General features: G+C 42.2%; 1 protein-coding gene across 1 annotated transcript in view; it reads left to right on the forward strand.

Annotated features, from left to right (window-relative positions):
• The window catches only part of GLDC (glycine decarboxylase), a 74,270-nt gene extending 59,103 nt beyond the window's left edge, over positions 1-15,167 (forward strand). The window contains exons 21-25 of the mRNA XM_019664748.1: positions 2,341-2,452; positions 8,538-8,633; positions 12,334-12,506; positions 13,819-13,899; positions 14,456-15,167. Coding sequence (XP_019520293.1) covers positions 2,341-2,452; positions 8,538-8,633; positions 12,334-12,506; positions 13,819-13,899; positions 14,456-14,599 — 606 coding nt within the window. The 3' untranslated portion in view covers positions 14,600-15,167. The remainder of the gene's footprint in view (positions 1-2,340; positions 2,453-8,537; positions 8,634-12,333; positions 12,507-13,818; positions 13,900-14,455) is intronic.
• The last annotated feature ends 2,483 nt before the right edge of the window (positions 15,168-17,650 follow it).

The raw sequence follows: 17,650 nt of genomic DNA on the forward strand, positions 1-17,650 counted from the left end.
GGGGGGGGTGGTGGTGAGGGAACAACTGACCTCCTTCTTAACATAAAATGAAAAAAATCCATGATCTGAGATGTAGTGAAGATTGCTCATGATTTGGGTGGAAGAAACCTTCCTACAGAGAACAGCTAAAATTCTTTTCACCTCGTCTTCATTATGTTATTTCCTTTGGGTTCTCATTGTGGGTTTAACATCAGAGAAATTAACATACCAGATATATTTTTCCAGACAAAGTTTAATTCTATGAGTCATGTGGATGTTCTGGCCACATCATTTGGTTTCCTGTAGGATTTGTATGGCCCCTTGCAAGTGAAAAACAGTGCACATACTAATTGTTACCCTAGGTTGAGATCCTGGGATAAATTTTAGGAAGACATCTCACTTCGCTTTATATTTCTTGGGAACCTGGAGAAGTAGCAGAAACTTGCTTATGTGGTGGTTTCCCGAAGTTCTTCGCCCTTTATGGCCTGTGGAACTGTACTCTCGGGGGTAATTAGACTTTGTCAGGGAACAGGCTTCCTTCCTTTGTGTTTCTCAAAAAAAAAACTAGGGCCAGAGTTTATACAGTTCTGTTCAAACTGGCCTGCCCATCTCCTGGGCTGACAAGACTGCATTGGATAGGAACACTTGTTCAGCTGCTAATTAGAGCAGACTTCTCAAACTGGCTCCCTCCTTAAAGAAAGGGTGAAACAAAACCCCCAAACGCAGCTATGCAGATCATGCCAGATGACTCTCTGGGGCTGGCTGTTATTCTTGAACAGCGTGGCATTTATGATTCTTAAGGAAAACTTTCTGGGAAGCTGGAACAACAATTCTGTACCTCAGAGACAAAAACCTGCTTCTTAAAATGATACTCGAGTTGTTTTGCAAATAGTAACAAAAACAATCATAACAGAGGTCTGCTTCTTCGCAAACAGCATCTAATTCGCATCTTCCTTTTGGTCCCTAGGTCCTGTAAGCCCTGGTTATTTGTTATGGACATATTTGGGGTGGAGATGATTTCCCACATATAGAAAATAAATGCCCCAAGGCTGGTTTGGGCATATGCCAGGAACACTAGGCAGAGCCTTGGATTAAAAATGAAATAAATAAAGTAGGGTTTAAGCTACCCCTTTGGCTTTGGGCTGTCTCTTTTTTTCAGGCTGTTGTTACCTATCACCTGGACCCTAGAACTACCTCTTCTATGCTTGCTTCACTCCATCTTGGACACTCCCTAAGGGACTGCTAGATTCCCCCTAAAGGCCCCCAGTCCTCTCCTTGCTTCCCTTTGCCACCACCGCTGGGTCTCACTAGCCTACATAGAATCCTTAGGGGATTCTTCCAAAATGCACATGCCTGGGTCCCATCCCAGAGGGAATCAAATTCAGCATATGTGGGATAGGGCTTGGGTCATCAAGCTGCTCGGTAACTCTGATGCACAAATTGGGAGCCAGTGGCTAAACCAAGTCCAAGTCCTTCCTAGCAAAGGTCTGAGGATTGCACGAGGCAGTCACAACTCACCAGGCTCTGCAGTAGCCCCCAGACTGCAGCCATCTGCCTTCTCTTCCACAACTTGGTTTTGCAGTTTTCACCTGGAGTGCCTGCCCCTTTCTCTTTGTCTATCCAAATTCTACCCATTTTTAAGTTTCCACTCAAGTTCTGTTACTCTAGGAACCCTTCTTTGACCAGCCTGGCAAAATGTATCCTCTCCTTACTTTGGACTTAATGCTTTCTCATGTGCTTTACATTAGTTATGACCTCCATCATACATGTTGTATTCTGGGAAGAAAATAGGCAATAAAAATTAGTGCAATCTTGACTGTAAGCTCTTTGCTGGTGCTGATACTCACCCCATATAATCACAGGGACTTATGAACCCCAGAAAAGGATAAGATTGAATCTGGCACTTGGTAAACATAAATGACCTTCATTATGGACCATTGAAAGACAAACCATACAAATTGATTCAGAGGGGATTTAGGTCAAGATCCCATGGGATTCTTGGCAATTATCAAGTTATCTCAAATTCACAGTAAACAGAAACTCCTCCAAATGAGTATAACCTAAAAACAATTATTTTTCCTTTTTAGATTACATAATAGCCAGCAGCCATTTTGTCCTGCTGTAAGCTTTGTTACCATAATAAGAAATGTAAAATTATTGTTCACAGGAGAAAACCAAAAATCATTTTAGGCTTAGAGAGGATCAACAGATGTCCTTGTTAGGATTTTCCACTCACTGCAATTTACAGAGTGATGGTGGGCTGACTTCCTTTATAGGGGGATTTCTCTGGGGGTGTCTTTGGTTACTGTCCATTGGATTTCTCTGTTCCATGGTTGATGGCTCTTTTTCCCTCTGTTGCAGATGATGGGAGGCAGGGGCCTGAAACAAGCCACGGAAATTGCTATATTAAATGCCAACTACATGGCCAAGCGATTAGAAAAACACTACAGAGTCCTTTTCCGGGGTGCACGAGGCAAGTATTAACTTTAGTTTACCATCATCTTGGTTTTTTCTTGGCTGAACCTAGTTTGACCTAGTATGTGTTGTTTTCTGAAGTGGATGGGAAACTTGTATTTCTTAGTATATACCAGAGAAAAGCATAGAGTTATTGGAAACAACTTCAATTTAGTGAACAATTCAGGGGTGTCAGTATTTGCAAGGCTCTCAATGAACTTAGTCCACATAGCCCAGGTCAACAAGGAGCCCACACCACTGAGAGATGTATACATATTATAAATAGCACAAACTCAATACATCACAAAATGCTATGAGTCGGAGTAATTCAAGACTGGGCAGAGGCATGATGGATTATTTGGGACAGCCTTATGGAAGGAGGTATTTGACATGAGCCTGGACGGAAGAGTACCAGAAGCCCAGTAAACAGAGTTACAGGAGGAATCCAGGAAACAGGGAATTGTCTGGGTGATGGGACTGTTGGGTGGATGGAAGGATGGGCTAGGAGGAAAGGGAGCAGATGAGCATGAGGTTGGAGAGCTAGCATGGGGCCCTGAAGGTCTTGGAAGGCTCCGGACTTCACCCTTGAGCCAGAAAGGTTTTTGAGAAGAAAGACAGAATTAAGAGAATGTTAAAATCATTAAGACAGTTGCAGGGGGTGAACATGCTATTAGATAGTAGAACCAGTAGGACTTAGGTACCAATAAGTTGAGTGTGAAGAGAAATTTTAGGTAAGCCTCTTAGGCTTGTACTAGAGGGAATAATAGATGGAGGAACCAAGTCGCCCCGGAAGCGATGGGAGTGGATGAAGCCAGGTAGATCTGCAGAGATTTGGCTATGGGCACAGACTCTGAGAGCTGACTCTTGGAAATGGTGAGACCCAAGGAAAGGAACTTGAAAAATCAGAGCAAAACCCCTCAAGCAGATAGTGACATTAAGAGGGATGCAGAAGAAGGAGCGCCTGGTGAGGGGGACTCCATTCCTGAGGTGGATTTAGAGCCCTTGCAGCATTGTCACAGCGCCTGTCCCCTGAAACCCCCTGGTTGTCCTTCCTGCCTCTGTTCTGGCCCCGCCTCCTCCCTGAAGCCTCCCTTTCCTGGTGGAGAGGATTACTTCCTCTTGGCTACCTCTGCACTGAGGATATCTCCATCAACCTTGAACTCCTGCAGGGTGGTGTCTGTGCCTGCTGCAGTTCTCATGCTCCCATACCTGGCATCATGCCTGGTACAGCACGCGCGATCAATCAATAGGTGTGCCTGTGTTGCTCAACAGGGAGAGACAGACCGAAGAGCACGTGGCTGGTCTTATGATAGGAGTCTTAAAAAGCATCTTTGCCCTTTAACAATTAGGAAGCCTGTGGTCACCTTTGAAAGCAGTTAGGGCAAAAACGTGAGGCAGATACCAGATGAAAACGGGCTGAGAATTGGACTGAGGTTGGAGAGGAGAAGGAGAGCATTCACGGTTTGGGGAAGTTTAGTATAGAAGGTGGGGGAGCTGCTTCAATAAGATGCAGTTTTGTTTTGTTTTTAAATAAGAAAACGATATGATTTTAAGCTGCCAGGGGGAAAAAAGGTTGTGAAGAGGGGAGAGCAAAGCTACTATAATAGACATGGACAAAGGCACCCTTGAGGTGATGGGAGGGGCTGGCGCTAAGAGCCAGGTAGACCACAGCGCTTGGATGTGGGTGGGTGCACAATCCGAGAGCAGCAACATCGGGGACTTGGAGGAGAGAGACAGCAGTCTGTAAGCAGCACCCCCAGACCTCGGGCCACAGGAACGAGGCCCCTCTTTGGCCCTCTGTTTCTCTGACACAGGCTGAGTGTACATTTACACCTGTGATCTTTCATTTAACGGCTGGTCTTTCCTTATTAATATGTATACAAAGCAGGTGGTTTTGGAGTTTGAAAATTGAAAAAACTAAATAACCTGAAGCCCTGGATAGAAATGCTCTCCAGAGAGTAGGAAAAGAAAGTTGGGGGCAATATGTCTCTAAGCAAGACAATAAAATACTTCTGAAGTGGGTATTAAAGAAGCTACAAGAGCTGCTAATTAATTCAAATATTGCTCCTGCGCTATGAAATGCATCCTGCTTATGTATTGGCCTTCAGGATTAGCTTACGTATTTGTTTTGTCTGGTTATATAAGTAATGTATAGATGCTCAACAGGGAAAATTTGGAAAATAAAGTGTGAGGAAGAAAATGTAAATGATTCATGGTTCCATCAGGCAGACATAACCACTGTTAACACTTTGATGTATTCCTTCTCAGCTTAGACACTTCAGATCATTTTACAAACACAGTTTGTATCCTGTTTTTTAACTTTATCTTATATTTCTTAACTATATCCTATATTCCCCCATGTCATCATTGAATGTTCTTTGAAAGTGGCTACTTCAGTTCTGTTGTATGGATGTACCCTGACTTAAGAAATTCTATAGGGTCCCCCCCCCCCCCCCGAGTTGTTTGCATTTGTAACATGCTGCAACGAATATCCTTAGGTTCAAAACAAAACAAAAAACAAACCATCCTGGTTAGAGTCGTAGAAGAGAAATTATTATCTCAGAGGATATGAATTCATTTCAGCTCATGACACATATGGCTAGTTGTCCCCCCAGAGACTTTGGACCAATTTACTTCACTGTTATACAAGTGACCATCATACCAGGACCTAGACGGCATGAAGAAGCAACACAAAAAACAAAATATCTTTGCCAATTTGATGAATGAAAAATGGTCCCTTTGCGTTAATTGACAAAGTTTATGGGGTTTTTTTCCCCCTAATTTTTAATGTTTTTATATTGAAAACTTTCTTATGAGTATCTTTACTTGAAAACTTCGAGATAGAATTCATATGCCATCCAAATTACCCACTTAAAATGTGTAATTCAGTGATTTTTAGTATGTGCACAGAGCTGTGCGATGCAAATTTTAGTTCTTTAAAGCAAGAAAGAACCAATGCGATCCGGACTACGATGGGGCTGGGGGAAGCCCTCCAGAGAGTGAGCGAGCACGGGTTTCTCAGGTGCCTCTCATGTGCTTTTGGGCAGAGTCATCCCAGTCCTGGGGGATTTGAAGCACAAAAAGATAGATGAAATTTCCATTTGTTTTGACATTTTACCCCAGAATGAAATAATGAATCCTATTGCTCATCCCAAGCAGAAATAGATTGGTGACTACAGCCTTTATTACCCAATCCCAAAGTTCATGAAACCGAAAATCGTCTCATGTTTGGTTTGGTAAACACACTCAGACAATTTCAGGCTCAGTAATTTAGGGCCTCGAAAAGCATTATCACTGCACCTCCTGAGGGCATAAAATAGAAATGTTTTTAAATACACTGTATTCCAAAATGTCTAATGGCAATATTTGAAGACTGTTAATTATCTTAATCCTATTTACTAGTTTACTAGCTTTAAATAAGACTTTGGAATTACGTCGGATGACTATGAGGCAATAATTTTAATGAACTCCAGGCTTCCCTTTATGAACAATTTCTTTGAGAGATTTGGAAATACCAGCAAAACTGTTGAGGCTTATGGTTTTGCTAAGCAAGGAAGTGACAGGAGGATGGGGGAGCAGCGACAATATTTATTCTGCTAGGATGAGAAAAGAAAGGAATTACCTCAGATAAGATGATATGTTTTTAAAGGAGGAATTAAAAAAATTCACAGATGTTTACTCTTGTGGGGGGCTAAGCTCCTTTTTATCTAAATGTGTTCCTGTCAGTGGAGTAGACAGCTTTGTTAGTATCCCAATGTTTTATTTATGTTTTAAATTCTCAAATGCCTATCTCTTTCTGACCTCGGACAAACCTAACTGTTTGGAAATTCCTGTGAAGAGGTTTCCCGATGGCCTTTGTGGGCAGACATGGGCCTCAGGCTGGGCCCTCACATCCCCGGCTGGGAAGTGACTCTTGGAGGCCAGAGGCCTTCCCTGACCTCATTCCCAGGGAAACAGTCAGGAGTTTTGATTCTGTTAGTTGTGGTCCCTGGACTGCAACGGAAAAGCTTGCCTGAGCGTTGATTGCCCACCCAAGCTTTATAATTAGCTGGTAAGGTCCATTTATTTCTAGGCAGTCACTCTGAGGATGTGGGATAAGTAAGGTCCAGTCCCAGCTCTCAAGGGGGGTTTTGAGAAGTCTTATTTTTCTCTAGCATGTTCCCATGTCATCTTCAGCCTCGGAAGATAATTAGCATTTGGTGGGGGTGGGAGGGGGGATGGTCCAAGCTTAGAGCCAAGCTTTTCCATTATCCTACCCCATCCTCTCCTTGCTACTTTGACTTGGTATTTTTTCAGACTGTTATAGTCATGGTTAGGCCCAGCAGAAACACCTACTAAGTGAAAATTAAAACTTGCGCTGATCAGTTTATACAATATCTACTTCATTGCCCTGACTCACCATATGCCATGGAAGGTTTGTATATCTTTTCGCCTTAGAAACTGCAAACAAAGATGAACATCTTGGGATCTGGCCTCTAATAGCTACCAAATTTAAATTTCACCCCTTTCAGGGCTCATGTAGAAAGAGAGAGATGCTAAAACTCCACTCGTTTCCATTTGAAAGTATTAGAATATGGAGTTAGGAAATAACATCTGAACCTCATTTTGAAAATGGAGCTCTTCCCAAACCACTTGGCTGTGGTAGGGGCCGCTGCAGATGAGGTCTTGGTGTTAGCAGCGCTGGGCTTGGCTTGATGGGGCCTTTCAGCTATTACTGAACCTCTGCTGGGAAGACTCTGCTCTCTGTCCTCCAGCAAGAGTAACGCCCCCTCCTCCAGGCTGAGTGGCCTTCTTCCTGTACCATTGTCACAGTGCTGGGGTGGCTGCCAGAGGCTTAGAGAAGAAAGGTCAAAGTTGGGCTCCCCACATGGGGTAGCATTTAGGATTCCTGGAATAGCTGATGAGGATTTAAGTAATCTCATGCTTTTCCCCCTGAATATTCCAACTGGTCATTCCTTTTGGCACTTTTTTTTTTTTTTCATGAGTTTACCTATGAGTACAACTTTCAAGTTTTGAATCACACTCCTCACAACTCACAAATTTAATCCCTGTCATTGTTAGAAATCGTGTTTTAAAAACCTGCAGTGGCAGTATATTCAAAGTCTCAGGCTCTTATACTTGTATATTCAAACAAAACCAACCCTTCCATGGGTATGCATTCCATACAAAGCAGAGCAATTCATAGAGTACCTTTAGGGCTGTTAATGACGGGTGATTCTTCGCAGGCTTGAGAACTTGTCTGCTCCATGTATCTGTTAAATAGATTCATCATTTGCTGAGTCAGGAAAGCAGGTTAAGAAGGAGTGCATTATTGTCTCGTGTGTAGATACTTTCCTCGAAGGAAATGCATCAGTTATGTGGCCATGGAATTTGGGAATCCCCCAGGAGTGTTGCTCTATTGATGAAAATGCTGATTTATTCGGTGCTTTATTATTGATGATGAATGGATGGTCAACAGGTCATGCTAGGGAGGTGGTGGCCTGGGCATAGAGAGGCAATCAGTTTATAAACTACAACAAAGTGAACTGACCCCCACAAGGACTTAGGCTTCATCAATTCCTTGCCACTTGTGGAGTGCTGTTTGACAGCCCCTTTTTCTAATTCTCGGTGTGAAACCCAAACTTCAGATGCCCCTGTGAAGAATCACATGAAATTCTGTATGTCTTATGGATAGACACGTATGTTTAGTTTATGTTTACTACATGCAGAAGAAACAGTTATTTGATGTTGGGGGCAAGGTTAGTAAAAAAAGGTGTCAATGGTTCCTTAGCTTTAGAAATATTTTGTATAAAAGGATCAGGCCTGTGATGACTGTTGTAAGTAGATTTTAGGTCCTCAGCATTAGAAATAATCTCATCCCCAGCAGTACCTTGGCCCTGAAGCCCTGCCTCCCATTAGCTTGCTGGCTCATGGGTGTGTTACACACAAAGGATCAGACATGTTGGCCTGACATGTTAAAATTTTTTATTTGAAATCTTTGTTCCCAACTATAAACTCACCAAGTGCCCATGAATTTTAATATGCATTAAAAAGCAGATTATTTGCTCATTTGCGCACATAAAACAATAAGCTAATGCTAATCTTGAAACAATTTTCCTGAACAGGTTACGTGGCTCATGAATTTATTTTGGATACAAGACCCTTCAAAAAGTCTGCAAATATTGAGGCTGTGGATGTGGCCAAGAGGCTTCAGGATTACGGTAAGTGGCCTCATAGGAGCAACCCCTTGTAGGGGAACTCGGGCTTTTGACATTCATGCAGCTGTCCATGTTGGCTGTGGACCACTTCCTGGTGGCACAAACTGAGCGTGCAGGCACCAGAGGAAACTGATCCATAGGCTAAGTGGGGAGCCTAGGGTTCTCTGCAACCTTCAAAGTGATAGAGAAAAACTCTCCCTTATGACTATGTTTGTACTGCCCCTTGAAAGATGTTAAATCATGCATCTTGAATCTATGCAGCCAAGAAAAGAAGTCTGTATAGTTAAAATTAAAAATCCCAAAGAAAATAATTGTTGCTCTCTGCACATGCTTCTGGTAAATTCATACTCCTGGCCCACTCCTGGTAAGGAGAGAGGTCCATGAAGAGGTAAGTTGGAGTAATGGGGAAGGAAGTGGAGGAAGTAACCTGTGGGAGGGTTCGAGATGAACAGCATATGAGTTTTATCACCATCTCAGTCGTGGCATGGCTGTTTCAGCTGCTTCTACAGCTGAAGAAGTAGGCGCATGTTGTTTTCACAAAAGTACAATTTTCTTTGAAGGATTTTAAGAGACATGGGCCCTTTGTGTGTTAGTGGATGTTCATTCAGCACAACCTTTATTAAAATACATTTTCTTAATGACATTAATAATATCAAAGACGCTTCACTTCTCAGAAAGGCTAAGTTGGGGAGACAATATCCATTGGCTTTCAATGGATGTGGAGTCCTATCTGAATTTTAGTGATGATTTGAATGATTGCTTTTAGTAAGTGAAAACTTTAATAAAAATTGAATAGTGTTACGACTGTGACTCATTCTCCCTTGAACGAATGATCTTATTATGTAAAGTTACACTGATAATAAATGGGAAAGCCAGAGAAATGTTTAATTAATGAAAGTAGCAATGACTTCCTCAGAATCTCCTCTTGGCTGTTCTGTAACATGACAACCTCTCGGCTAATGGCTGAGTGGTAGCAGCTTCAGGATAAGGCTTCCCTTCTGGGATGCAATGTCTGCATCATACATCCGACTGCAGTAGCATTTGCAGGTAGAGAGACGAAGGGCTAGGAGGGAGGTGGTAGTTGAAGTTACCACCCAGCATTTTCAAGTCCTTTTCTATCTCCAACCTTGACCTTATTTTGATGTTTGATAGAGTGATTGCCACACTTGTCCTAAGCCCAGAATTGTCTAGGAATCTGGCACATAGTAGGTACTCAGAACATATGTGTTTAGTGAGAGAATGAATGGCTAAGTAAAAAAAACAACAATGAAAAGGACGACACAGATTCTGGACCTTAATGACACCTACTGATTCAGAATTTCCAGGGGAAAGGCCTAGTAATCTATATATTTAACAAGCACCCCACGGATGAGTCTTATCAGACAAGCAAGAGGCACACTACACTGCTTCAGGACAGAGGTTTCCAAACATAACTAATGACTCGAATCACCTGAGGAGTTTTAACACTCAGATTTGTGAACCCTACCTCAGACTTTCTGAATCTGGGTCGAGATCCAGGAATTTGTGTTTCCAGACGACTCAGATGGTTCCAGATGTGGAAACCACTATGCAGAATATGTTGGGCTGCATTTGCTCACACTTGGCATTGAGGTCAGACTTAATGAGACCAGCTTTTGTTTAAAAAAAAAAAAATCCTTTCTGGTTTGGGTGACAGTTTTATGCATTTGTCAAAACTCATTAAGTCATACACTTAAGATTTGTGCATTTTACTGTATGTCCATTTTATCACAGAAATATGTGGATATTGAATTCTAGTTAATGATATGCATGCTGAAATGTTTAAGGGAGAAGTGTACTTATGACTACTTATGACTGCAGCATACTTTGAAATGCATAAAAAATAAGGTAGATGGATAGATGAATAGATATGTGATAAAGCAAAGAGAACATCACTGTAGAATCTAGGTGGAAGACATATGGGTGTTCACTCCTTTTAACTTATCGGCCTGTTTGAAAATGTTTGTAATAAAATGTTGAGGGGCCAGCCAAGCAGTGCATTGGTTAAGAGTTGGCTTGGGATGCCAGCTATGAGCAGCAGGGCCCCAGTTTGGATCCCAAATGAGGGCCAGTGATGCTGCGCCCTCTACAGCTAAGATGGTGAACAACAGCTCGACGTGGAGCTGGGCTGCCGTGAGTCACTGGTGACGGTGTAGGCAGTAATGGGTCTGGCCGGCAGCTGGCGTGAGATTTCGTGAGTTGCCGTGAGCGGCTGTCCAATGGCCAGCGAGCGACTACCTCACCCGGGAAGAGCGTAATGATAGCACCAACATGGGCCAGTGAAGCGACGTCCTCCACAACTAGACTGAAGAACAAAAGACAGCAACTTATCTGTTCCCCTTTCCTGATTCCCCAGCATTGTTCCCCTCCCCAAATTCCCCAATAAAATCTTTAAAAAAAAAAAATGTTGAGGAGACGATCCTTAAAGCATATAGGCATGACTGCACTACCCCTTGTCATGATGCACCAGAATGGGGAGCCATTGCAGCCTTCTAGGGCAAACGTAGCAGGCAGGTATATCAACGTAGGAGCTGTTCTTCATCTTTTAAAGTTTCACAGAAAAAGTGTAAGAAATGGCAAAAATTGTTTTTGACTTTTGTCCAGGAAATCTCTCTCGGTCATTCATCTTATACGTGAAAACGTAATGGAAACATAGAAACACCTTCAGCCTGTATTCAGTGTAAAGCCAAAGGCTTTCCAAATACTGTTTCCCTGTCTGTAAGACGGGACAGTAACACGCACTCCAGGCTCCTCAATGTTGTTACCTCTTTATTTAACTTTTGATAGGCTTTAACTATTGTAGTTTCTCTTAATGGCAAGTAATACATGAGCATTATAGAAAGACTTGAAATCACAAAGTGAAATAAAAATCCCAGTCTCATTTTCTGGCAATAATGCCTGTTAAATTTTTAGTTTTCTTTAGTATTTATTCTGTAGTATTGTCTTAGTATTTATGCTTATTTATAATATCGGGGGTGCCAAAAAAATATATACAAGTGGACATTTTGGTCAGTGTTTCTCAAGCAGTACTTCACCATAATCAGAAGTGTCTGGATGCTGATGGTAACCACTGTGAGCACCTCTTGTAATTGCACAAGTCAAACGTGACTTGTAGTCATCTTTTGTTATCAGTATATATTATTACAATTTTAAGTTTTCCTTTCTTAAAACGTGTATACACTTTTTTGGAACCCTCTATGTATTTTCAGTATTTATTATTGGGTTGTCAGAAAAGTCATGACGAATTTTTTGTTTTTCATTGCAAAAATGCATCATGACTTTTCTGACAACCCAATATTTATCAGGTATCTTCACTCCCTTTTATATACAGTATATATTTGTGTGTATTTTTTTAAATAAAATGGGATATCATTATGCTGTGTGTTTTTTTCACTTACTATTTTTGAATGTTGACCCAATTTAACAAATATAAATTTACACACTTTTGATGGTTGCATATTTATTGTATGGATAACCTGTACAAGTTGCTTAACTGATCCACTATTGTTGGATGCTGGGTTATTTCCTAAGATTTTCTACCATAAACAGTACTAAGAGGAATCCTCAGATACATATATTAACAAATGTATCCAATGATTTCCTTAGGATAAAGTATAAGATAGGGAGGAGCTCTTCCAAATTGGCAGGTCAAAATTAGTGATACATGTCCCTGTCTCCCTTGCAGGGTTTCATGCCCCTACCATGTCCTGGCCGGTGGCAGGGACTCTGATGATTGAGCCCACTGAGTCGGAGGACAAGGCAGAGCTGGATAGATTCTGTGACGCCATGATCAGCATTCGGCAGGAAATCGCCGACATCGAGGAGGGCCGTATTGACCCGAGGGTCAACCCACTGAAGGTGCGTAGGCACTCGTACTTGATTCAAAATGTCCCCTAGAGTAGAAATTGGTGTCTGATCAGGGTGCCGGCTAACCATGAACTCTCATTAGATATTTTTGCCTAGAATAAGGCTGTTCTTCTGAGACGATGATGCATTCATTCCTTGGAAGTTTAAAGCTTCTTGAACATAGCAATGGTTACTTAAGAATAACGTGGATATTTTCTGATGTTTTAAATTTGTGTAATTGCTTTGGGGTTGTGGGAACTCTACACACCCCACGCACCCAACTGGTTACCAAAGCAGGGAGCACAGGCTGCAGGGCTCGAGTTGAGGAAGTCTTAGCATTCTGTGTCCCTGTTTGATGCACTCACTAGAGATGATTTACCTCACAAACTCTGGATAAAGGTACGTATGTCTATTAGAACCATACTGGTACTTGGCCTGAATGTTTTACAATGTTTATGGCTTATGTTGGAGAAAATTTTGTTAGGCATTACCCTGCCTCTTCCAGAACATGTTCATTTTCATATCTGGTCAGCGCCCTAAGTTTCTTGTTAGGTCCAGACATTATTAAGCTGTGGGATCATGGACTAAGAATGCTGTGAAGGCTGTGGTTGTGTTGTTATGGCTCCAAGCCAGTCAGGCAAGTTCCCAAATGCTCCAGCTGAGGGTGGCGTGCAGGGGCCAATGGCTGGCAGGAGAAGGCAGGACTGTTACTGAGTGTGGCTTCAAAAGGATAATGAAGGAATACAATAGATCATTTTTACTGTCATTATTTCTGTTTTCTCTGGATACTGCTGATTCTTTCAGAATTTAGGCTATTTTTCAAAATGCAAAAGGTATGTAAAGAACATAACATTGAGTTACAAAAGCAAGTGGAGAATAACACTCATAGCATGAAAAGGTTTAAAATTGTACCAAAAAATGCTATATGCTGTTTATTAATATATGAATAGTATAAAAACATGATGAGAAAGGTGAACACCAAATTTAAGATAGTGGCTATTACTGGGGAAGAGGGTGAGCCATGAGATGGAGAGGAAATGTACAGCCAGCTTCAATTGTATCTGTAATGTTTTTGTTGTTTTAAGCAAATAGGACAAAATGTTGATTTATGGTGGGTGGTAGATGTGCTTATTATGTTACCATTACTTTCTTATATTTGAAATATTTCACAATAAAAAAATTTCCTACCAAAATTTCCTTCCCCCGAAATTGAATCAAAACAGCCTTCTCTGTCCATGGGCTTCCATCAGAAGCTCACTGGTTGAGGTGAAGTGTGGGAGGCGGTGTTCTGCTCTGATCCTTCTCCCATTCTTGTCTGTCTCAGATGTCTCCACATTCCCTGACCTGTGTCACGTCCTCCCACTGGGATCGACCGTATTCCAGAGAGGTGGCAGCATTCCCACTCGTAAGTTCTCCTCTGAAGCTGATTGTACTAGTTGGCATAGTGTTCACGTGTGAATGAGGGTCCACTGCCTAATCTGAGGGGCTCCCACTCTTGTAGTCTCCTTAAAGTAACTATATGTGGGACACCTTGTGAAATGTGGGTCATGATGTGGGACGCAAAGCACAGGAATTGGCTTTTGGAGCTCTGAAGTCAGAGTCAGCGTCACCACAGGCCTGGGAATCTGCAGGGCGCACCGTGGAGGAAGACTAAATAGGAAGGAGTCCCTGTCAAGTAGATGTTTTCTACCATCATCCAACAGGGAGATGGTCCCAAATGCAATCTTTCCTTTCTGATTCTTATATGAAGAAGATGCTCTGTAGTCTGATGGAGTGGGGACAAGCATCAAAAGTTAGATTTTTTTGGACAGTAATGAAGGGTTGGTTTTTTTTAGCTTATACTTTTTGAATATGTGTTGGGCTGAGGGTGTCTTAGGCTTTGAGGGTCTCACTGTAATCTCCTCCCCCAAGAGAAACCTTTCAAAATACCCCAGAACATTTTCATCTTTTGTCCCTTGCAGCCCTTTGTGAAGCCAGAGAACAAATTCTGGCCAACCGTTGCCCGGATTGATGACATCTACGGAGATCAACACCTGGTTTGTACCTGCCCACCCATGGAAGTTTATGAGTCTCCATTTTCTGAACAGAAGAGGGCGTCTTCTTAGTCCTCTCTGCCTAAGCTCAAGTGACTGATTTTATGCCTCTCTGGAGCATTTGATAAGCAAGAAATATTTCATCTTCAACCCCAGACTCAAATAGGGGTTTTATATATTTTTATTTTTATAATCTCTGTCAAGGTAAATGTAAATACAATTAGCATAGTGAGTGGAAGCTCATCGTTGGAATATTGATTTGCTTCGGTGCCTGTTTCCACATGTAGCAGTTGATGTTCAAGTTGCCTTGATTGGGAGCCATTTTTAGTGTTTTGCATAGAAAATTTTGGGCGTGCTCAGAACTTTAACTTTCACTGTAGCAAGTTTGCAGATGTTATAGAAGTGATACTGGAGATTTCGATAGACATATTTTTGTTCCAAATAAGTCCTTATGGACTGTGCCATCTGTGGGAAATCCCAGGGCAAATGTTTACATTTTATACACACTGCAGAAATCTTTTTCCTCTAATTTGCCTAATCAGTAATAGCATTTCTGTTTTCCTTTTTTTCATGTGTGTGGGTTTTTGGGGTTTTTTTATCTACAATTAGTATTCTAATAAAAGCATTTCAATTTGAAGAATGCCTTCTTGGTCCATTTCTGTTTTATGCCTATGTATACGTTCAGAGGGATTTGGAGGGTAATGAGAACACCTAACCCAATATCTATCCACTGTTACATGATCACTTTTGTCTTTGGCTAAAAAAAAAACAGTGTATATGTCTTAGTGAATGTCACTTTGGCCCTTTTTGTTAGAATTGTGTTAGGCTGTGTGTAACTGAAACCCAGCCACAGAAGTTTAATCAAATAGTTTATCTTTTCTCATTTAACAGTAAGTCCAGAGGTAATAAGCCAAGGGCTAGTGCTCCTTCAGTCTTCCTGTTCTGCCTCTCTTGGCATACAGTCTCATCCTCATAGTCTTGGGTGGCTGCATATCCAGGCATCACATGCCCATTCTAGATAGGAAAACGGGGGAAAAACAAAAGACAAAAGGCAGGTTCCATCCAAGTTGGCTTCTTTTGAAATGCTTTCCCAGAGGTTCCAGCTTAATTTTAACTGGCCAGAATCGGTTTAAATTGCTACTCTTAGCTACAGGGGGTTATGGAGAGGTCTTTTTACCTGGGCATGTTACTGCCCCAAAGAAAATCAAGTTTGTTAATTAAAGGGGGAAGAACAGGTTTCAGGTAGACAACTAGCATGCGTGCCACAAATAACGTTCCCCGAGAAATAGCAAATGCTTCAGATATTCTTACCGGATAGTTACTGAGCACTTGCTGTAGCCCTGGCAACTTGGTTCCTCATGTGGCAGCTTACTCAACTATTATTCAAGCTATTATATAGTCATCTGGACAAAAGTTCTGAGTGCCTTACCGAGTGCTCTGCAAGTGGTCCCCTTATCCTCACACTTACAAAGGTTGTAGAACAATTTATTTTAGCCTCACTAAGCAATAGAGAAGTGATGGGATCCATGGTTCCTTTTACAGATAATTAAATGATTAATATCTATTGAGTATTTCTCAGGTGCCAAGTACTATTCTGTTTATATTAATTCATTGGAGCTTTATGACATTCCACTTTTACACATGAGAGGGATGGTAAGGCGAGATGCCCAAGCTCACACAGCTGGTGAGAGGAGGAGCCCGAGTTTGAACGCAGGCTGCACAGTTCCAGTGCCCACCAGTCAGCAGGTTACCACACCGCCATGGTCCCTGCAAACCTGGACACTGCCCCTCCTGAGCTGGAAACCAGGCTTTCAACATAGGCTGGACATGAGGGCATGGGTAGCCCCTTTTGCGGAAGGACAAACATATGAAAACAAATCATCAAGGTGATTTTTCTTCTTTACAGGCTGTAAAATGTTAGTGGCTGAGTACCAGAGCTGTTTCCACAGTGGGTCATCCATTGCTTGCCCCCCGAATATATCAGAGGCAAATGCAGGTGATTAAGAGCTGAAGTGAACTATTCATCCTTCACTATTAAGTCACTCGTGTTCACAGACGCTTGTGTGGGACTTTGCCTGTGTTGTAGTCTCCACTTAAAGCACGCTCCCCGCCACTTTTGCTCTGCTGGCTTTTGCTGGTTCTTCACCTTTCATCATCTCAAGACGGTCTTCCATGCATCTCTGTGAAGTGGGCTCTGTTTTCTATCTTGGCACTCAGTTTGTCTTCCTGTACCTTTAGCACAAGTAGTAATTATTCTGTTGACTCGGTTTTTGTCTGCCTCACTCGACCAAGTTCCCCGAGAGCAGGGACCGTATCTCATGCATCGCTGGATTCTCAGAGCTGATCCAGGGTCTTACTTGTAGTATGTGTTCAACAAACACAAAGAAATATGAATTGAATGAGTAAAGGAATGATCCTTGTTCTCAAAGAGGGACCCTGTCAGGGAAATGGGTATTTCCAATGCCTTCTGTGAGTTCTGTTAAAGCCAAGTACCAAATGCCAGGCCTTGAAGACCGCGTCTCTGGGTAGGCTTTGTGTAGGATGCTTCCCTCATTTTTTTTTATTATGGCAAAATATACGTAACATTTACCACTTTAACCTTGTTTAATTCTACAGTTCAGTCCTTTTACACTTTTGAAGACGAGGGGTCTGAGGTAGATACACACATATATCCTGTGACTCGGGCATCCCCCTTTCCTCCTTACAGCCCTGGGACAGGCCACAGGCCACTTCTGAAGCAGTCCTCGACTTGCAGGCGTGTGTGACAGAGGGCAAGCGTCCTGCCTGCAAGTCCCACAAGACCTCTGTATACATGCAGGGGCCGTGTTTTAAGAATCTCCGGGAAATAGGGAGGGGAGAAAGAAGGTGAAGAATAACAGCTGGGGTTGGGGAAAGGTGTGAGAATCTTCCTGGGAGTCAGAAATCGTGAGCTAGACTTTGAGCCTAGAGTCAAGATCATTGAGAAAAAAAATAGGGTCCAGAGAAGGGCTTCGAGGAAAAAGAAAAGGTATGTAGGTCCTCGGGTCAGGGAGGGACGGAAGGATCTGTAGTGGAGGGAGGGCGAGGGTAGGACTGAAAGTGGGAGAAAGATACAGGTTAGGAACAGAAAAAAATGGAGAGGTG

This window comes from Hipposideros armiger, unplaced genomic scaffold, assembly GCF_001890085.2.
Source record: "Hipposideros armiger isolate ML-2016 unplaced genomic scaffold, ASM189008v1 scaffold_429, whole genome shotgun sequence".
Taxonomy (NCBI): domain Eukaryota; kingdom Metazoa; phylum Chordata; class Mammalia; order Chiroptera; family Hipposideridae; genus Hipposideros; species Hipposideros armiger.